This window comes from Panthera leo, chromosome C1 (assembly GCF_018350215.1).
Source record: "Panthera leo isolate Ple1 chromosome C1, P.leo_Ple1_pat1.1, whole genome shotgun sequence".
NCBI lineage: Eukaryota > Metazoa > Chordata > Mammalia > Carnivora > Felidae > Panthera > Panthera leo.
Window position 1 is genome coordinate 130,795,310 of NC_056686.1, and position 18,261 is coordinate 130,813,570.

The 18,261-nt window shown below is 34.1% G+C and overlaps 1 protein-coding gene across 1 annotated transcript in view; it reads right to left on the reverse strand.

Moving 5' to 3' along the window:
- The window catches only part of LRP1B (LDL receptor related protein 1B), a 1,882,572-nt gene that overhangs the window by 140,619 nt on the left and 1,723,692 nt on the right, over nucleotides 1-18,261 (reverse strand). The window contains exons 68-72 of the mRNA XM_042948663.1: nucleotides 15,442-15,548; nucleotides 10,127-10,256; nucleotides 8,403-8,509; nucleotides 7,932-8,064; nucleotides 524-646 (exon numbers count right to left, since the gene is read on the reverse strand). Of these exons, the coding sequence (XP_042804597.1) occupies nucleotides 524-646; nucleotides 7,932-8,064; nucleotides 8,403-8,509; nucleotides 10,127-10,256; nucleotides 15,442-15,548 (600 nt within the window). The remainder of the gene's footprint in view (nucleotides 1-523; nucleotides 647-7,931; nucleotides 8,065-8,402; nucleotides 8,510-10,126; nucleotides 10,257-15,441; nucleotides 15,549-18,261) is intronic.

Genomic DNA, 18,261 nt, shown 5'->3' on the forward strand with positions numbered 1-18,261 from the left:
ATGTATAAATAATATATATTTTAATATATTTAAATATTAAAATATAATGATATATTTACATGTTAAATATATTAATATATTCACATATTATCTTCATATAGATCTTCCTTCTCTGAACAACCTTGGTCTCAGTAGTGGGTAACTTGTGGAACTACATGATTTTATTATTCACATTTTTTCCATGTGGTTATCTGTCCAAAAAAAAAAAATGATTTAGCCTAAAGGACCACTTTGGTACAAAGCCAAAGTCTTCATATGAAACTTCTACAGTTCAGACCATAACTATCTTTGAGTAGTGTTGACATGTGCAAGTTCAGATGTAAGAGGGTTCTCTGTAAATTCATCAGCTGTTGGACAGGGTAATCTCTTATTGCCTGAACAAAAGCTGTATCTGCGGTTTTACTTTATCTACCTAACCACAGGATGGCAGACTTTGTGGTCCGCCTCCCCACTTCATTGATTCACGCCAGTGCATTCGATTCAGAGATGAGAGTAAAATCTAGACCCATGTGAAATGCCATACCACACATATCAGGGGCTTCATCTGAGTTGTCTCCACAGTCGTCTTCTCCGTCACACACCCAGAAATGTAGTTTGCAAAGGGAATTATTGCAGAGAAACTCATCTGCTCTACATATATTTCCTCCTTTATTTTAAAACAAAACAGAAAAAAAGACAGAAATGTAGCATAATTAATGCCAGTCAGCAGGACACATATTCCTGTAATTCTTAGCATAGTATCTAGTTTCTCATCTCCTTACACTTTTTTCCTGTATAGCACTAGGGACAAGCAGTATCCCAGATTTTTTTTTTTAGTTACTCATGTTTAGTTAACTTTTCAAAACAATCTGATGTTACCAAGGCATATCATAGTTCCTTTAGAAAATAATGATAAGATGGTAGAAGGAAGTTTTAAGTATAAATTATCTTATATTTCACATAATTTTTATGTTACTGTAGAGAAACTTAGGTTTTAAATAGTATTAGTTTTCATTATAAAAATTGTGTTGTTGGGGCGCCTGGGTGGCTCAGTCGGTTGAGCGTCCAACTTCGGCTCAGGTCATGATCTCACAGTCTGTGAGTTCGAGCCCCGCATCGGGCTCTGTGCTGATGGCTCAGAGCCTGGAGCCTGCTTCCGATTCTGTGTCTCCCTCTCTCTCTGCCCCTTCCCTGCTCATGCTCTGTCTCTCTCTGTCTCAAAAATAAATAAAAAAAACATTAAGAAAAAAAAATTAAAAAAAATTGTGTTGTTTTGGAAAGAAAAGACACTTTTAAAATTTTTAGATAATTCAGCTGTATCTGGAAACTGACAAACTGAATTGTTAAAAGAGAGAATAACCAATAAAAAGTTCTGAAGTCACAGAAAAATAGTTAAGTTTATAACAGAAGTTGGTGATGTGGTGAAATATTATAGTCATCCTGGTAAAAACTGTGCAATAGTGTAGTGACTTTTTTGTGTATTTTGTAAATGTTTGCATTTTTTCTCTTTTCACAATTCAACAGAAAGCATGAAGAATGCAAGGATATACTCACTCAAAATTAAGTATATTTATCACATACAAAGGAGCCAAAATAGTAATAATTTTGGAGGGAATAATAAGGCTGGGTCTGTGAAGGTCAAACAGCTCATCTTGTTGAGTTTTGACTCGCATACACATCTTTAATAATTAACTTACAGTAGCAAAGATTTAACTTAACAAATGACAGAACAAGATTTGGATTTTAGTGTAATAACAGTAGCTATAGTGTGGAGAACTTGGAAATGAAGGTAGCGAGAGTAAAGCCAAGGCTGGAGGAAAAAGACCAGTTTGAAGAGGCATTGCGGAAGCACAGAACTCGATTTCGAACTAGCTTCTGTTGAACTGTTGAAAGTGCTTCGGGAAGTAAAATCCTCAGGATCTGATGGCTGAATAGATGAGGGTGGTGAGGAGAGTGAGTAGTCAAACACAGCGCTCAATTTTTGGCTTATCTGGAGCATTTGGTGACTGTCGGTGTTGTTCAAAAAAAAATAAATAAAGGAATACAGCAGGAAGAGCAAGCTTACTAGAAATAATGACACAATTCATGTAAAGTACTAGTAGGACAAGCATATAGTGATATTTAGTAGGATAGTGGATAAATGTGTTGAAATATAGGATAGGTTCTAAGCTGTAAATATACAACTAGGGATGATCAGAATGTAGTTGTTATTTGGAATTTAGAACAAAACAGAGGAGATCAGCATTTAAAGATTGGATAAAGGGGTGTCTGCAAAAGAGGCTGAGGCTAGTTAGCCAGAGTGGTTGGAGAAATACCTAAAAAGTGTCTCAACAAGAAGGTAGTAGTTAGCACATGTATATAATGCTAAGAGAGGAGGTCCAATGAAGTGGTGGTGAATTTAATGAAATGTTTGTGGTTGGTTAATATTAGACGAAGAAGTAGTAGGTACCGTAACCATCCATCCCTTTCTAGGAGTATGCCCTTGAAGGGAAGGAGGAGAGGAGAAGGCTAGGTGATTAAGAGCCTAGTAGCTTCTGTGGAGTAAAACTGATATCTGATATACTTAAGTGCTTCTGAAAATAATTCAGTAGACAGAGTAAGCTTGAGGATACAGAAGAGAGAAAAGGTAATTGATATAACAAAGTCCTTGAGAATCCAGGAAGTGTGAAGGATTTGAGATCTAAAGTATCTACCTTATACTAGAGGTGTAACAGGTCTTCCGTTTCAAGAGGAAGGAAGAGGGAAAGGCTAGGCTAGGCACAGCTATAGGTAGATTTGTTAATTTGGTGAACAGATATTGAATAAAGCTCAAAATTTTTATTATTTCTGTGAAGTAAAGGTGAGGAGGAAATTCAACTTGTTAAAAACTTCATATGTTTGGTGTACCTGAGTGGCTCAGTTGGTTAAAAGTCTGACTCTTGATTTCAGCTCAGGGCATGCTCTCATGATTTCTGAGATCGAGCCCTGCATCAGGCTCTGTGCCATCAGATTCTCTCTCCCTCTCTCTGCCCCTTTCCTGCCCCTGTGTGTGCACACCATTTGTAAATATTTTTATTTAAAAAAAATAAAAACTTGATATGGTTAATGGTATACAGATGATTAGAGAAATATAGGATGATTGCTTAAAATCTTAAGTAATAGTTGAAGCTGAGATCAAGACTTTGTAGTGATGTCAATCTGAACAGTTCTAAGAGTTTCCTGCAAAAATGTTTAAGAACTGGCACAACCTACATTGGCATCTCTGAAGACTAACAAACTGTATAATAGGGAAAAACATAAGTCCATGGTAAGTCTGTGATGGTGAGTATCACCATGTGAGACTGACAACATAGTATCTGACACTGGGGTGCCCCTTTCTTTCAACTTCTGCAATACTCAAATCTAAAATGCCCTAATTCTAACAGTAATTTCAAGTATCAAAACCCATGCAAGAAAATATATTTAACAACTATCTGAAAACAATAAAAAGATAACATGTACGGTATTTAATACTAAAGAAACTTAAAATATGAATACCGATATAAAGAAGTGCTTAATTCAATATCAAAATTCATAGAATGTGAAAGTTATATTCGTTCAGAATAAAGATTCTCAAGACTAAATCTCATTGCATGTTCCATTTTACAATGGATTATATTCAAACAAAATTTGTGAACTCTTGACATCCTCTGATTCTTTTAGAAAATTCTATTTGTAGCACATCAGTCTTGTTAAAAAGAAAAAAAAAATGATTTCCCAAAGGTATCATATTAGATAATATTATAATTTGCCCCATAAAAGTGTTGGGCATATTACTATTTTTATGAAGAAGAAGAGAAATATAAATGAAATCACAGTTGTAATAGTAAGGCAAAGGTTTTGTAATAACTTACTAAAGCCTTGCTATTATACCATGAAGAATTTGCATTAAAAATTGCATCATGGGGCCACCATGACACCCTGAGTCTAACATAAAATGCTTATTTTGAAATGGCATGAGGCACATATAAGCAAAAAAAGAGGTATAATTTAAAGAGATTAGCTGTATCAAAATTCCAGTTTCCTAGTCTTTAGTCATGTTCTTATTCAGCACAACAGGAGGTTATTAGAAAATATATATATATATATATATATATATATAAAAGCTTTTGGCAGGTTCATAGAAATCTGACCAGGCACATCATCACAGAGAATAAACATCTAGAGTTCCCATTTTAATTTGGGTGGAGGGAAGGTTTAACATATGAAAATATTTTATAATTTTCATAAATAGTTAACACACTTTTGAGCTGATGATAACTAAAAAGAATAATTCTCAATCTTGTCCACTAAAATTGCTAAGGAAAGCAAAGTTTGGGAGCTCAAGCCAAAAAAAAAACCCAAAAAACAAAACAAAACAAAACAAAACAAAACAAAACAAAACAAAACAAAACAAAACCCACCAAGTTTCCATGTTTTATCTTTAAAAATATGAACGTTGCTTTTAATTCCACAGTATTTGGGGGTTCGTCTTTTTAAAGTAAACCAGTAAAATGGATTCACTTGGAAAATGTTTCATGTTTGTCCTGCATCTTGCCTTCCAGCCCCCAACACTTAGTTCATGTGTCAGGTTTTGGGATGAATGGAAGGCTGATTTAATAGCAGAGAGATTTATTTTGGCATTTCATTTCCTCAGTGCCTTGAAGTACATCTATCCAATACTTGAACCACTTCCTGGAAGTAAAATACTAGAAATCTGAACTTGATCATGCTTTAAGGTACATCCATACAGGATCAAATATTTTAACCATCAAAATAATTCACTGGAATTTATCTAGCAGCAAAGAAACCCAAGAAAAGTTAGAAACATTAGTGTGGAGGGAAGGAGAGCTTTGACACATTTCTAAATGATTGAATTAAAAGTCCTCAACTCTTTTTTAATCAGTAGGCTTAAACTTTTAGTAGGGTCATTTTAAATCTAAAAGGCAAGTCAGATTTCAAATTATATACTGCTTTTTTTTTTAACTGTAAAACTTTTGTTTTTTAACCTTGAATTCTTTGTTCAAACAAACATTTCTTATGAAATTTTAATATTAAAAAAAAGATAAATCCTGACAGGATTGCCCTCATACACACACACACATGCACATTCACTTATTTTCCAGATATTCTTACAGGTCTTGGAGACATTTCACTGTGATTGGATTTGTTAGTATAATAAATGAGCACAGAAACTTTCCTACAGGTAAGACAAGGAATTAGATCTCTTGATTCTCATTTCAGTAATTCTCTGTGTCTAATACATAGTGCAAATTCTACCACCATCTCCTTTTGAAAAAAAAAAAAATTTGAAGACTCCTTAAAAGCTTTGGGAAACTCCTCATTATGCTTAAAATTGGAACTAAATTCTATAGCATGAATCTTCAATTACTTATAGTTCCTAAACACTTAAACTTTCTCTCACCTATGAGACTTTGTGTATAATGATCCCACTACCTGGAATCTATTTCCTCATTCTGTTTGCATACCTAATTTTTTACATTAAGAAACTCACATTCCAACAGGGGAAACAGTCAACTAATACAGAAGTAATTATATTAGAAAGAAGAATATAATAACAAGTATGCAATCAAAGGTGGCTAGGGAAACTCCAGAAGAGACTGAGATTTGGTTGAAGACAGTAACAACTGAATGGACTTAAAAGGAGAGATATAATTCTTATTGGCAAAGGTATTGAGATGGCAGAAATAGTAGAGGAATCTGGCAAGATGTTGAAAAGCATGGAAGATGTTGCTAGATTTATTCTTTGATTTGGCTAGGATATATGATACATAAAGAGAAATAATAGGGTATAAGAGTAGGAAGATACAATAGGATGATTTTCTTGTAACACTGACTGCCATATTTGTAAGTAACCAGGAAGGAGCTTCAAGTAAATATTTACATAGTCAGAGTTACACTTCAATAAGATGAACCTGGCAGCAGAGAGCAGAATGTATTGGAGTTGACTTACATGGTAGTATATATGCCCAGGCAGGGCAGGAAGCAATGAGAGAAGCAGCCAGACTGGTGATAGAGACTGAAATTAAGGGAATGGAGCTTAATAGCTAGAAAATGGAAAATGATGAGTAACTTAATTGTCCCGAAGTCTTAGAATATGACTGTATTTAAGACCTTTTGGTGCCAGAATGTCTACAATGTTTGATGTCTCTAAACTGGAATGTGAGAACTTAACCAAAAGTAGAAACAGCTATTAAGGAAGTCTAACCTTTTATGGCTCTATATAATGCACTGCAGATTCCAAATGAGAACTAGGATTTCTTCTCCTGAATATTACAACACTTTATCAGATTTGAGATGGAGATCTTAGCAAATCATAAAGGTTTGATCTAATATTAAAGGAAATGGGGGGCATTTTTTCTTCGAATGACTAGATATTTATAGAAGTAAAATTGTATTATTTTCTTTTTTAAAAAAGCTTTTATTTAAATTCCAGTTAGTTAACATACAGTGTTACATTAGTTTCATGTGTACAATGTAATGATTTAACACTTCCATACAATACCCAGTGTTCCTTACAACAAGTGCCCTCCTTAATCCCCATCACCTACTTGACCCCCCTGCCTCCCCCCACCCACTCCCCTCTGGTAATTATCAGTTTGTTCTCTATAGTTAAGAGTCTGTTTCTTGGTTTGATTGTCTCTCTTTTTCCTCCCCTTTTGTTCATTTGTTCTGTTTCTTGAATTCTAAACATGAATAAAGTCATATGGTATTTGTCTTTCCCTGACTGACTTATTTTGCTTAGCATTAGCTATCTAGCTCATTCATGTTGTTGCAAAAGTACATTTAAACTGTATAAACCCTGAGCACATGTTCAAATGCCTTGCAGCCTACATCAGTATCTAGTATCATTTCTGTTGATGATACTCCAAATATTCCATAATGTAAAGTACATCAAGAGACTTTAATTTTTTTTTAACATTAATGTATTTATTTTGAGAGAAAGAGAGAGCATGCAAGAGCGTGAGCAGGGAAGGAGAAAAGAGTGAGAGGGAGGATCCCAAGTAATCAGGCTCTTTTGCACTGTCAGTGCAGAGCCTGATGTGGGGCTCCATCTCGTGAACTGTGAGATCATGACCTGAGCCCAATCAGGAGTCGGATGCTTAACCAACAGAACCATCCAGGTGCACTCCTTGAGAGACTTTTGTAAGCAGGTTAAAAAAAATTTTGCATTTAAACAATGTATTTAACATTATTCAAATAATAAGAATTATGGAATTTGTGATCATTTTAAGGTTTGCCCCACAATTGTTTTTTTTTTTTTTTTTTTTTTTTTGCTTTCCCTTCATTGACTCTAAAGTAGGAATAATTGCTGCTTTTATGTGGTGAATTACAATTAAAAAGTTGTTATCTGTCAGGAAATATTTTAACATAGCTAAAAATAATGTACTGCAAAATTAAAAGTTGTCTTCCAAACTGACAAAAAATGTAGGTCATTTTCTTAACCATATGGCAAAAGGGAAATTTGGGGCATGACCTGCAGTTGTGTATCAGTATGTGTATGTGTAATATGGTATGCCATATGTTATTATTCTTTCATAGTAAGGCAGGCAACATGGAAGAGAAATGCACACCAAAAATACTTCTGTAGTAATGGCTACAAGCGGTTATGTTCCCTGCATCCTTCTGCCCCTATCCCTGACCCAGCATCTAGTCCAAAGCCATGCTTGTGATCGGATGCAATAAAAACCTGCACTTTGGTTACCTTTGTCATATGAAAACTAACACTGCACTCTATCTGGAAATTATCCAGATTTTGCTTACCCAGAACAGGATATTATGTAATGAAATAAGAATGGGTAAAGAGAATCATTTAATGATCCTATTTTTTGCCTCTAGCACACTACTGACTTGACACAGTATTTTAACTGCCACTCTCTTATTTACACACACACACACACACACACACACACACACACACACACACCCCTTACCTCTGTCACAGTTCTGTTCATCACTGCCATCCACACAGTCATGAATGCCATCACAAAGCCATCTAATTGGAATACAGTGGGCTTTATTTCTGCATCGAAACTGATCTTCCTTACACTCAGTCACACAGTCCATCTGTTCAAATACAAATAGGCACTGCAGTTTTCATTAATGATAATGATATAGTCACAGGAAAAACAAACATGCAGCTGACAATACTGGAGATTTATTACACTGTGGGCTTTCTTTTATTTTGACTTAATGAATATAACCCCTACAAATGACAATAAGATTTAGTATATGAACAGCACGCAGATTCGGGTATTTGCTGCAATTACTATATTCAATGTACTTGTCCTAAGATTTTAGACGGCTAAGAATCAAGATTCTCTCTTTACTCTATTTTTATTACATTTGCTTTCCCGAACCTAATTCATGTAATTCAGAGATTTTAATCAAATGATAGATTTTACCTCATCTGAACCATCAGCACAATCATATTCTCCATTACATTTCAAAGATGCTGAAATACATCCTCGGCTGGCACATATATATTCACTTGATGAGCAAGTAGGAGAATCTGAATATAATTATAAAGTTAAGATTTAAATTCACTAAAATGAATGATTGCTTTGATAGATAAAAACATATATAAGCATATAAAAAATTCATAGACAGTAATGAAAATAGTTTATATTTAAACTGTACTTAATATCTGATATTACACATTTATTTAAAATGTGTTTCATAATATTATTGCATTTCATAAAATATATCTCAATGACGTAATAGGCTGTTCAGTAAGTTTTTAACTCACTAAAGACAGAAAGGAAGAAAAAAAAAACCCTCTATATCCTCCTTCTCTTTAATTTTGAACAGTTAAATGAATTTTTCATAATTTTAAATTAAATTATTTAAAAACAAAGGCTTCAAGTTGGTTTTAAAACTGTAGTGAGACTTAGTGACCCTTGGGAATGTTAATTTATATATGCATTATATAAAGCTAAAAGTAGAAATCTTGGCATGGTCTCATAGACCCCATGATATCTAGCTGGCTGTGTTGACATAAATGTCATATTTGCATAAGTTCTGAGAAGTATTTTTGTTTTGGGGTCTTAAACATGAATATATGCATAATTAACTGAGTCTATAGAATCTGAAGTATTCTTTTATGACATAGAAAATAAAAATAGCATGTGGATATTTAAACTACTATCAGTACCTAATCTAATTAATTGACATAGTAATTATGATTGCTGCCTTAGTCTCTGGGTTTGAGTTAGCTAGGCTTGCCTTCAAATCTCTGGTAGCCAAAAGTACTTATATAATGGCTTTGCTTACTCCAAGGATGCTCAGAAGCTTTTTCTTAGAGTTTTAATTCCTTTTAATTGGCAGTGTTTGCCTAGAGATCTGTATTCATATGGAGTCTGAAGATAGGTCTATATTCAGTAAGAAAAAAGATCAATTAGCAATATCGACCACGGGCAGCAACATGTGTGTCCTGTATCTGCTACTGTCACCTAGGCTCTCAAAGTAATGCTTTTGTGGTTGTACATAGATCATAGCATGATTTTCTCCCAGTAATTCTTTTTTTTTTTTTTTTTTTGGTAAGATGATGCTATTAAAATACCTAAGTATAAAAAAATTAAGTTTTAATGGCCATATTTCTAAGGCTATATTTAGGGGATAAAAACGCACAATAAATTGGGTGTTTTTTCCCTGTACTCTGGTCTTGCTTCCTAATTTTATTTTGATTTTGGACCAAAATGCAAATAGAAATAATATACTTATGCTTTTTCTCAGCTGGTTTCATGTTGAAACTACTGCATTCTTTTCCATAACCTTAATGTCCATAACTGAAAACCTGACATTTATTGCACTGACAGTTTCAACATATATCACTTTTCCATCTTGGAGGAACAATTCCAAATGGGGTGGAAAGACAGAGAAACCAGAAGATCAAATTTGGGAGTAATGCTTGGATCCCAAACATAGTAATTATCCTACGCTAAACCACCTTCAAAACATATAAAGGGTACACTATTTAATTCACCTATAAGCATATCTAAAATCTTATATCTAAAACATAGTCAGTATGTGTGTGCATTTGCCATTGTTTTCTCCTAATTACTGCTTAAAATGGTTTTATACCAAGTTAAAATATTAGCTACATTAACTACCACCTCAATCATTTTACCTGGCTCACAGTTTTTCTCATCTTCTCCATATTTACAGTCTTCATGGCCATCACATTTCCACTTTGCTGATATACACTGACCATTGGAACACTGGAACTGATCTTTGGAACAACTTGTTTCACAATTTCTCTGTCAAAAACCACACAACACAGTTAACATTAAATTTTTACACTGCCACAAATAAGAAGCTCAGATGGTCATTTAAGCCCACGGCTATATAACAAAACTATAACAATTTTCTATTTTCATTTGTCTCTGTAAGTCTTATGATGACTTACAGAGAAATGAGAAAAGAACATAGATCCTATGGTTCCATCACATCAATTACTCTGAGGAGATCATTTTCCGATAGACAGGAGGTCATGTAATTTTAATAATTATAGGTGACAATAAAGATCGTGGAGGAAATAAAGGGTTAAAAATTATCTCTAATAAGTACATCCAGTTCATTGGGAATGGGGTAGCAGGATGAAAGTGAAACAAAGAAGAATGAAGGCCAATCTGTTCTGTGTTGGCAAAAACTTCCTGCAGTGTCCTTCCTTTATCCTTCTTTTCACACTTCTTCCTCAGTCCTTTCACAAACTAGTTGCTGTTCATAATTTTTCTCTCTTCCAACATTTGTTGCTAAAGAACCGTGACAGGAACTGTCACAATTGTCACGTCTGCTAGTTTGCATATAGATTTTATTTGGAAGTCAAACAAGACAGTAGCTATACCTTTGGGAAACCTTTCGATTCTTTATATGAGATCAATAAAAGGGAGCCAGTAGAAATTAAACTTCCTTGGGTCTGACCAGTCCTGTTGATATGGGATGCTCCAATGAAACGTCTTGCTGGGATGAGGTTTTTCTGTAAGTAATTTCTATTCTTGCCAAAAGATACTTGCCTGTTGCTTCCACAAAAGGTGTAACCGTCACAGCTTATGGAACTCTCACTAAGCGGACCATGTGGATCTGCTACTCCCTGCTTCTTCGCAGTGTCATCCCCATGTAAAGAAAGGGAGTTTACATTCTAAGTCCCTGTAATTTTCTCTTTGCCAATGGTACTTTAATTAGACTGCCCACTATATAATTCATTTTCTTCTTACTGCCTTTCTTCTTCCCTTCTTTTCTCAAGTATTGAGGGGTTACCAGGTACCAGAGTTTCTTAAATAAGAATCCAAAGGAAACTAAGATTTACTCCATGTATTTTTTAAACTCATAAACTAACAGGAAATACCATCCCCTAAACCAACAATTACAATAAAATGCATCGACTGTCAAAATAAATAAGTGTAATTTTAATCATATGGATTCTCAAGGTTTTTATGAAAGGATTTATAGAGGAAGTTTAAACAGAAATGGAACTATTTAAGAAAAGGCTTTTCCTGTGTAAGGATAATTAGAAATGCAGTGCATCTGCAGTGTAAATCCTGTAATAGTAAATGCTGTAAAAGACGGAGAAACAGTCCATGCACTGGTCATGAGAAAGGGATTTCATATGTTTTGTTCACCACCTTACCACCATGTTCAGTATTACAACTGGGACATAATAAGCATTCAATAAAAACTGCCAATGTAATGAATGAATTAATGAATGAGGTAGCATATGCAGAAAACAAGGAATATAAATTAAAATTTCACGTAACTCAGTTCCAGTAGAATAAGGGTCATGTTTGTCTGTATGATAGGCACCGTGTGTGTCTGTGAACCAAATATCTAATACTGCACCATGATTATAACAACTGCTCAGTATATATTTGTAGAAATTAATCAAAGGTTATCTCAGCAATAAAGTAATTTGAGTAAAATAGCTCAATAACCAATGGCACTGGTGTATCTGTATTGGCAGCAATACAGAAAACATTACTTTTAGATATTTTTTCAATTATCAGAAGATTTCAATCAAGGATAAATTACAGGACAGTTGATGAGTATGTGTGTGTGTGTCTGTATTTGTGGGTTACTTAATTATTATTTTAGACTCAAAAGCGTAAAGAAAGAAAGAACAGAATAATGAACCTACGTGCCCATCATGCTTGTTTAACAATGACGAACACGTCACTATTCATGTTTCATACATCCTCCATTACACTTATTTATAGTCTGGACTATTTAACATAACAACAATAGTATCACTACATTTGCAATATCACAAAATTTGCCCAAATCCCTATGTTATTAGTCTAAAGTCTAATAACTTAGACTTACTCTAAAGTTATTTCCTATCAATATCTAAAATTTTCTCATTTTTAAAATATTGTTTTGTAAAATAAGGATCTAAAAGAAGTCTATAATTTTGAATTTGGTTTGAGTTTCTTTAAATGAATAACTATTTCCCATTCTCCTAGGTGTGTGTGTGTGTGTTTGTTTGTTTTTCTAATGCTATTTACTACTTGCAGACAGACACTAGGTCATTTGTTCTACTGAATGTCCCACATTCCAAATTGGGCTGATTGAATCCTAAGAAGGATACCTTCGGAACATCTAAAGTGACTAATGAGCTTTTTGTTTTTTAAAAGTATTATTATACACACATGCATTTTTATACATTTATTATATTTCAATCCATTAAAGTCATTTTTCTTTCTGATGTCCAAGCTGTCTCTTTCATTAGTAGAAACCCCTTCAATTATCTCCTATGTATTCGGGACACTATACTAATAGTCTTATTCTGGCTTAACAAGATAGTAGTGACTCATTTTGTCAATTTCCTTCTCGGACCTATAAGTGGACACATCTCAAAGGAGTTTTGTTTCCTTTAATAGGAAAATGGTATTTAGAGGCCACTGTATGAATGTTAAGGATAGTCTATAATGCTGAGATGTCACTGGTTTTAGTGGCAGAGCTAAGAATTTTATATTTTTAGAAAGAGAAAGATAAATCAAAATCTCCTACTGATATTTTTGAATTTAATATTACATAATTTTATTTACATTTTTTTGTTCCTACATTTGTATCTCCTTTCTTTTACTTCAAACTTTTAAGTGCTAATAACATTAAAATAACTAAGCATTTGATCTACCCTACTCTCAATATATACGAGTTTCAAATTAGCAAAACCAACATTATTAATAACAAGCATATGAACACAGTTTAAGATTCCTTTGCATTTCTTTTTGTCCTTACAATGCATTATACTGGATGTAGAGTCCAAATAGTATATTTTAAAGTCACTTTAAATATTTCTTCTCTGGGAATTAATCACTCAATCTCTGTATGCCACTGATGTGATACACAATTATGTTGATCCAAGTTTTTATTATTATTTTTTATTATTATTATTATTATTATTATTGTTTTGGCCGTAAGGAACAAGCTAATTATATTATCAGTTAACATCCTTACAAAAACGTATCCTCACAATTTTATTTTTTATTCCTAAATTGAGAGTACCCTGTATGTAATTTGGTTTTCTAGCCATTTGTTTGTTCCTTTGTTTGTTAGTCCATTCAACCTGTAATTCTCACCTTTAGAAAGAAAAGAGGAATCAACTGCCTATAGTGTTAGACACTTCATTACTTATAAAGACCACCTTTAAGAAAGTTATTTTGGTTCCCTAGGGGCATTACCATGAAAATGTCTGTAATGGAGGTCTATCCAGCCATCAAAGAACTACATCCATGAACTTAGGGCATGAGATAAATGGTGTTAATAAGGACATTTACTTTCACTTGAATAAGATTTTGGAAAATAAGTGTTTGATTCTGTATATATACCTTGGGTGTCTAGTGAATAACATGGAAGATGCGATTACAAGCCTTAAACAGTATATCTCCACCTCTTGATGTTTCACAGATTACACAGGGGTGGTGAAACAGGTTTTAAAGAAAAAAAAAAAAAAAAACGATTACATGGTATGGATGAGTTTATGTGAAAAGTATTTGTCTGACTGGGAAACATTTAGTATAATTTTTGAATAAATTGGTACTAAGTAAAAATGTAGTTGGGCAGTAAGAATGTAGCTCTCCTATGAATTAAAAAAACTGAAAAAAGAATTCTGTTTGGACTTGTTTGTGACTAGCCCCATGCATATAAGTGCTATGTTTCAACTTCTCCTAAGAGACCTTTACAACCTCAAGGTTTAGGTTTTCTGGCCTTTGGGTGAGAAGTTAAATACATTTGTTTCCAAAATCTAGGCTCCTGAATGTGATTGGGGACTTTTCCAAGATAGTGTGAAAATGGAGAATTGTCAAATCTTAATACGAATACCCGCAGACTGGGAAAGAACTAGTCTGTAGTCTGTATGGGTTCTGTAAATAGTAGAGACCTACAGTGTCTCCCAAAGATGTAGGAAATTGGTGGATGACTAATGATGTTTGACCTGAAACACAGAAACCTCTACAGCAGCAGAGAATCTCTCTAGGCAAACCTATAGTTAATGGAAGGACCTTCGTGAGGGGTAGGTGCTTATGTGTGTCAACCAGAGGAGCAGAGGTCTAGGGAGTCATTGTACCCTGGAAGGAGGCATGCTGGTCACTGAGGACAAGAAAACTAATTTTTCCTTTATTTATGACTAGGCTTGGTGTCACCAGTGTTGTGTTCCTGATATTAACATGGAAAATCATTAACAGAAAACCATGAAGTGACTCTTACTGGACTTTTCTGTGATACTAGAGAGTTTACTCTAAAAATTTTTTTTACTTATAAAAAAAAATATATAATCATGTGTCATGTATTATTTTTAAAGCTCCATGGAGTAATTAACAGCTGAAACACAAATACATAGATGCATAAATAATGAATTGTGTGAGGTATTACAAGTGTTAACACAATCTTAAGTTTACAGAATTATCCAGAGATATTTTACACTTTTTTCACTTAAGCTGTGTGTACACAGACCTTATTATAAATGGATTGTGATTCATCATCTAAGCAAAGCTGAACCTGTGGTTTCATGAAAATTGATGACCCACATCGAAATCTATAAGACTGTATCTATTGAAGAAAGAGACTGGGGAGAAGAGACTGTTTAAAATGCATAAAAATATTAGTCCTGACTATAAATACTGCAGCAAATTTATGAACAAATTCACAGATGGCAAGGGCATCAGCTATAGGGAATAGGGTTTCCAAACATCCTATTCCCAACCCAGCTATTCACCACTTGAGGTAAAACAGACTATAAAGTTAACTGTCAATAGTAGCACAAGAACTATTCCCCGTGCTGTGTGTGTGCAGCACAGAGCTTAGATATAATACTACTTATCTCACTGTGTCAGGAGTAAAAGAGTATTTCAGAGATGTCCATGACAGACTCACTGGATTGAATAATAATAATTATAAATGTGACTCTAAAAAACTTTCTTTTTTGTTTGGTTTTACAAAGTTGCCTACCTCATCGGAGCCATCTGCACAGTCAAAATCTCCATCACACCAGAACCTCGAAGAAACACAGTCTCCATTGGCACAGAGAAAATCTTTCAATGTGCAGGTCTGAGGCTCTGGGGACAGAAAAATAGCACAGGCTTATTCGATTATATGCAACTACATTCTAAATTTATATGACATATAGCATGAGGTAGCATTAAGAAAAAGGAGGTTAGCCAAGCAATTGTATAGGAAGCCAATAAATAGTTTAGAAAAAGTGTTTCATGAAGCATCTATGGTACACAGTATGATGATTTTTCAAATTTATTTTAAAATCATGAATAGAAAGTGGCATTACAGAAACAAATTGATAAAAAGACAAAAGATAGCTTACTGTTTAGTAAAAATACAACATCAAAGTAAAATAAGACATAAGAATCTACATATTACATAATAACAAATCTTTTCCAGTTGTTGGAACTCTAAGTCACTTTATGTTTTTACTTTAAGACATTTTGTGACTCTGTACCTATGGGGCTATTTATTGAGTAGTAAGTCTAGGTTTTGACTCTTGACTTTTATATTGTATTCTAACAAATTTCTAATTTTTCAGTTTTGTCCCCAGAGAGTCTAGAGTTCATAAAACAAGAAGAATACATGGGGATATTATTGGACATGACTGGGTGGGTAAGAGTTGAAAGGACACAAGGAACTTCACTTTTTAAAAACCGCCTTTTGGGGCACCTGGGTGACTCAGTCAGCTACGTGCCCAACTTTGGCTCAGGTCATGATCTTATGGTTCGTGAGTTCAAGCTCCACATTGGGCTTGCTGCTGTCAGCACAGAGCCTACATTGGATCCTTAGTCCCCCTCCCCCTCTGCCTCTCTCTCTCTCTCTCAAAAATAAACATTACAAAATAACTGAAAACTGCCTTTTTGTTTATGCAAATGTTTGCTCATGTCCTGCAGCATTTACCTGCCATTTTAAGTAATTTGCCAGTTATTGATTTAATTATGCTTCACCATAGTCCACATAGGATATAAGCCAAATAGTGTGACTTACTGCTTGGCTTAACTCCTATATAGAATATGTTTCATCTGCACAATGACGTAGGATTCCAGGAATTGATATGACTGCTACAGATCATCTCTTGTTTACTTTGTGTTCTTTAAATAGAACTGGTATCTGGCATGATGAAAGACCCCTTTTTGTTTTCTCTACTCATTAACTGTATTTACAGCTGCCTCACACGCAATAATAGGAGAAAGGAAGGAAGGAGGAAGGAAGAATAACAGAAACTTAAGGAATATCCGTATGAGGCCTATTTTCTGCATAAATATTGTGAATAATTTGGCCCACATTTGATTACTGCTATACACAATCACTCAGTTTCTAGCTAAAGGGTAACATCAAGAATGCTTGGCGTCATGAAGGCTCTTGTATTTCTATATAGAGATCCCTCCCGAGACCACTGGGAGAACTATGGAAAGTGTAAATATGTATCAGCATTTTGTTCTGCTCTGAGACTTCATATACTAAAATGTGAACTTCAGGCTATGAATAAGACAAAATACTATTCAGTGGAATGAGAAAAAGCCACGTAACAGAAGGATCCCTTCATTTCTCAACACCCCATTGTTTAGTGAGGATGACAATAGCACTTTCTCCTTTCATCTTTGCATTATATTTACATATATTATCCCTTAATCTTAAAAACAACTGTATTAATATTACTATTTATAACAATAATAATTATTACCAGCTACTGGTGGCTTATTTGTTGTTAGGCACTAAATGAAATTAATGCTAAGTACTTGAATTAACTCAACGATTAATTCTAACAACTGTGTAAGGCAGGTGCTACTATAGGACCCTTTTGCCAATGAGTAAGTTGAGGCACTGAGAGGATAAGGAACTGTCTCCAAATCACCCTGCAGGCAGAAGAGCCAGTACTGAACTTGAACCTAGACGATCTAATACCACGGCCTGTACTATTTAATACTAGGCCATATCGTTGTCTCCCTTACTACCGAAGAAATAACAAGTGTTCACATATTACAGAGATGAACAATAAAGGCCTGGGAAGTCAAGTTACTTGTCCAAGGCACATGGCTAACAATGTATACTTCACTTAGAAATAAAAGAGAACTCTTTTTCTCTTATCATTCTTCCATACTGAAGCCATTTCACCCTCCTGTTTACACACGAGCAGTTTTCTTCTTAGGGAAAAGAAATTGTAGTGAAATTAATAAGTTAATTAATCAGTGCTCAATTTATTTAATAATGGAAAATAACAATCAAAATGATTTTCATTAAAAATCAGAGAGCATTTTTTAAACACACACTTAGATGTTTAAAAGAAACAGCAGTAGAAACTTTGAATTTATGTATTTGGAGGTGTCTGAACAGAATATATTTATCCTTTAATATTCTAACTTGACTTTATGCTAATTAAACACAAGTGTGTTCATCATGTGCTAAACAAAAATGACTTCACAGAGTTTGACACACTTTTCTATAGGCAGGGTTGGATGTTGCTGATCTAAGGTGATAACAAGTTATAAAGTTATAAAGTGCTTCAAAGCATTCATCCAGTAATTCCACACAACACTTGTTCTATAGAGACTTAGCTAACATTGCTAATTACTCTGTTTTAATAGGGGAGGAGAGGAACTGAGTGATTTTTTGGAAAAAAAATTTTTTCAGTGCTTATGAAAATATGTATGTTTCTAGCATGAAATGCCAGCAAAACCACTTCTGAATAATAATCATGAATTATTTATACATATACAAATGTCATCAAGAATGGGATAGCAAGTCTGTTTTTAACTCTCATCTGTATGCCTC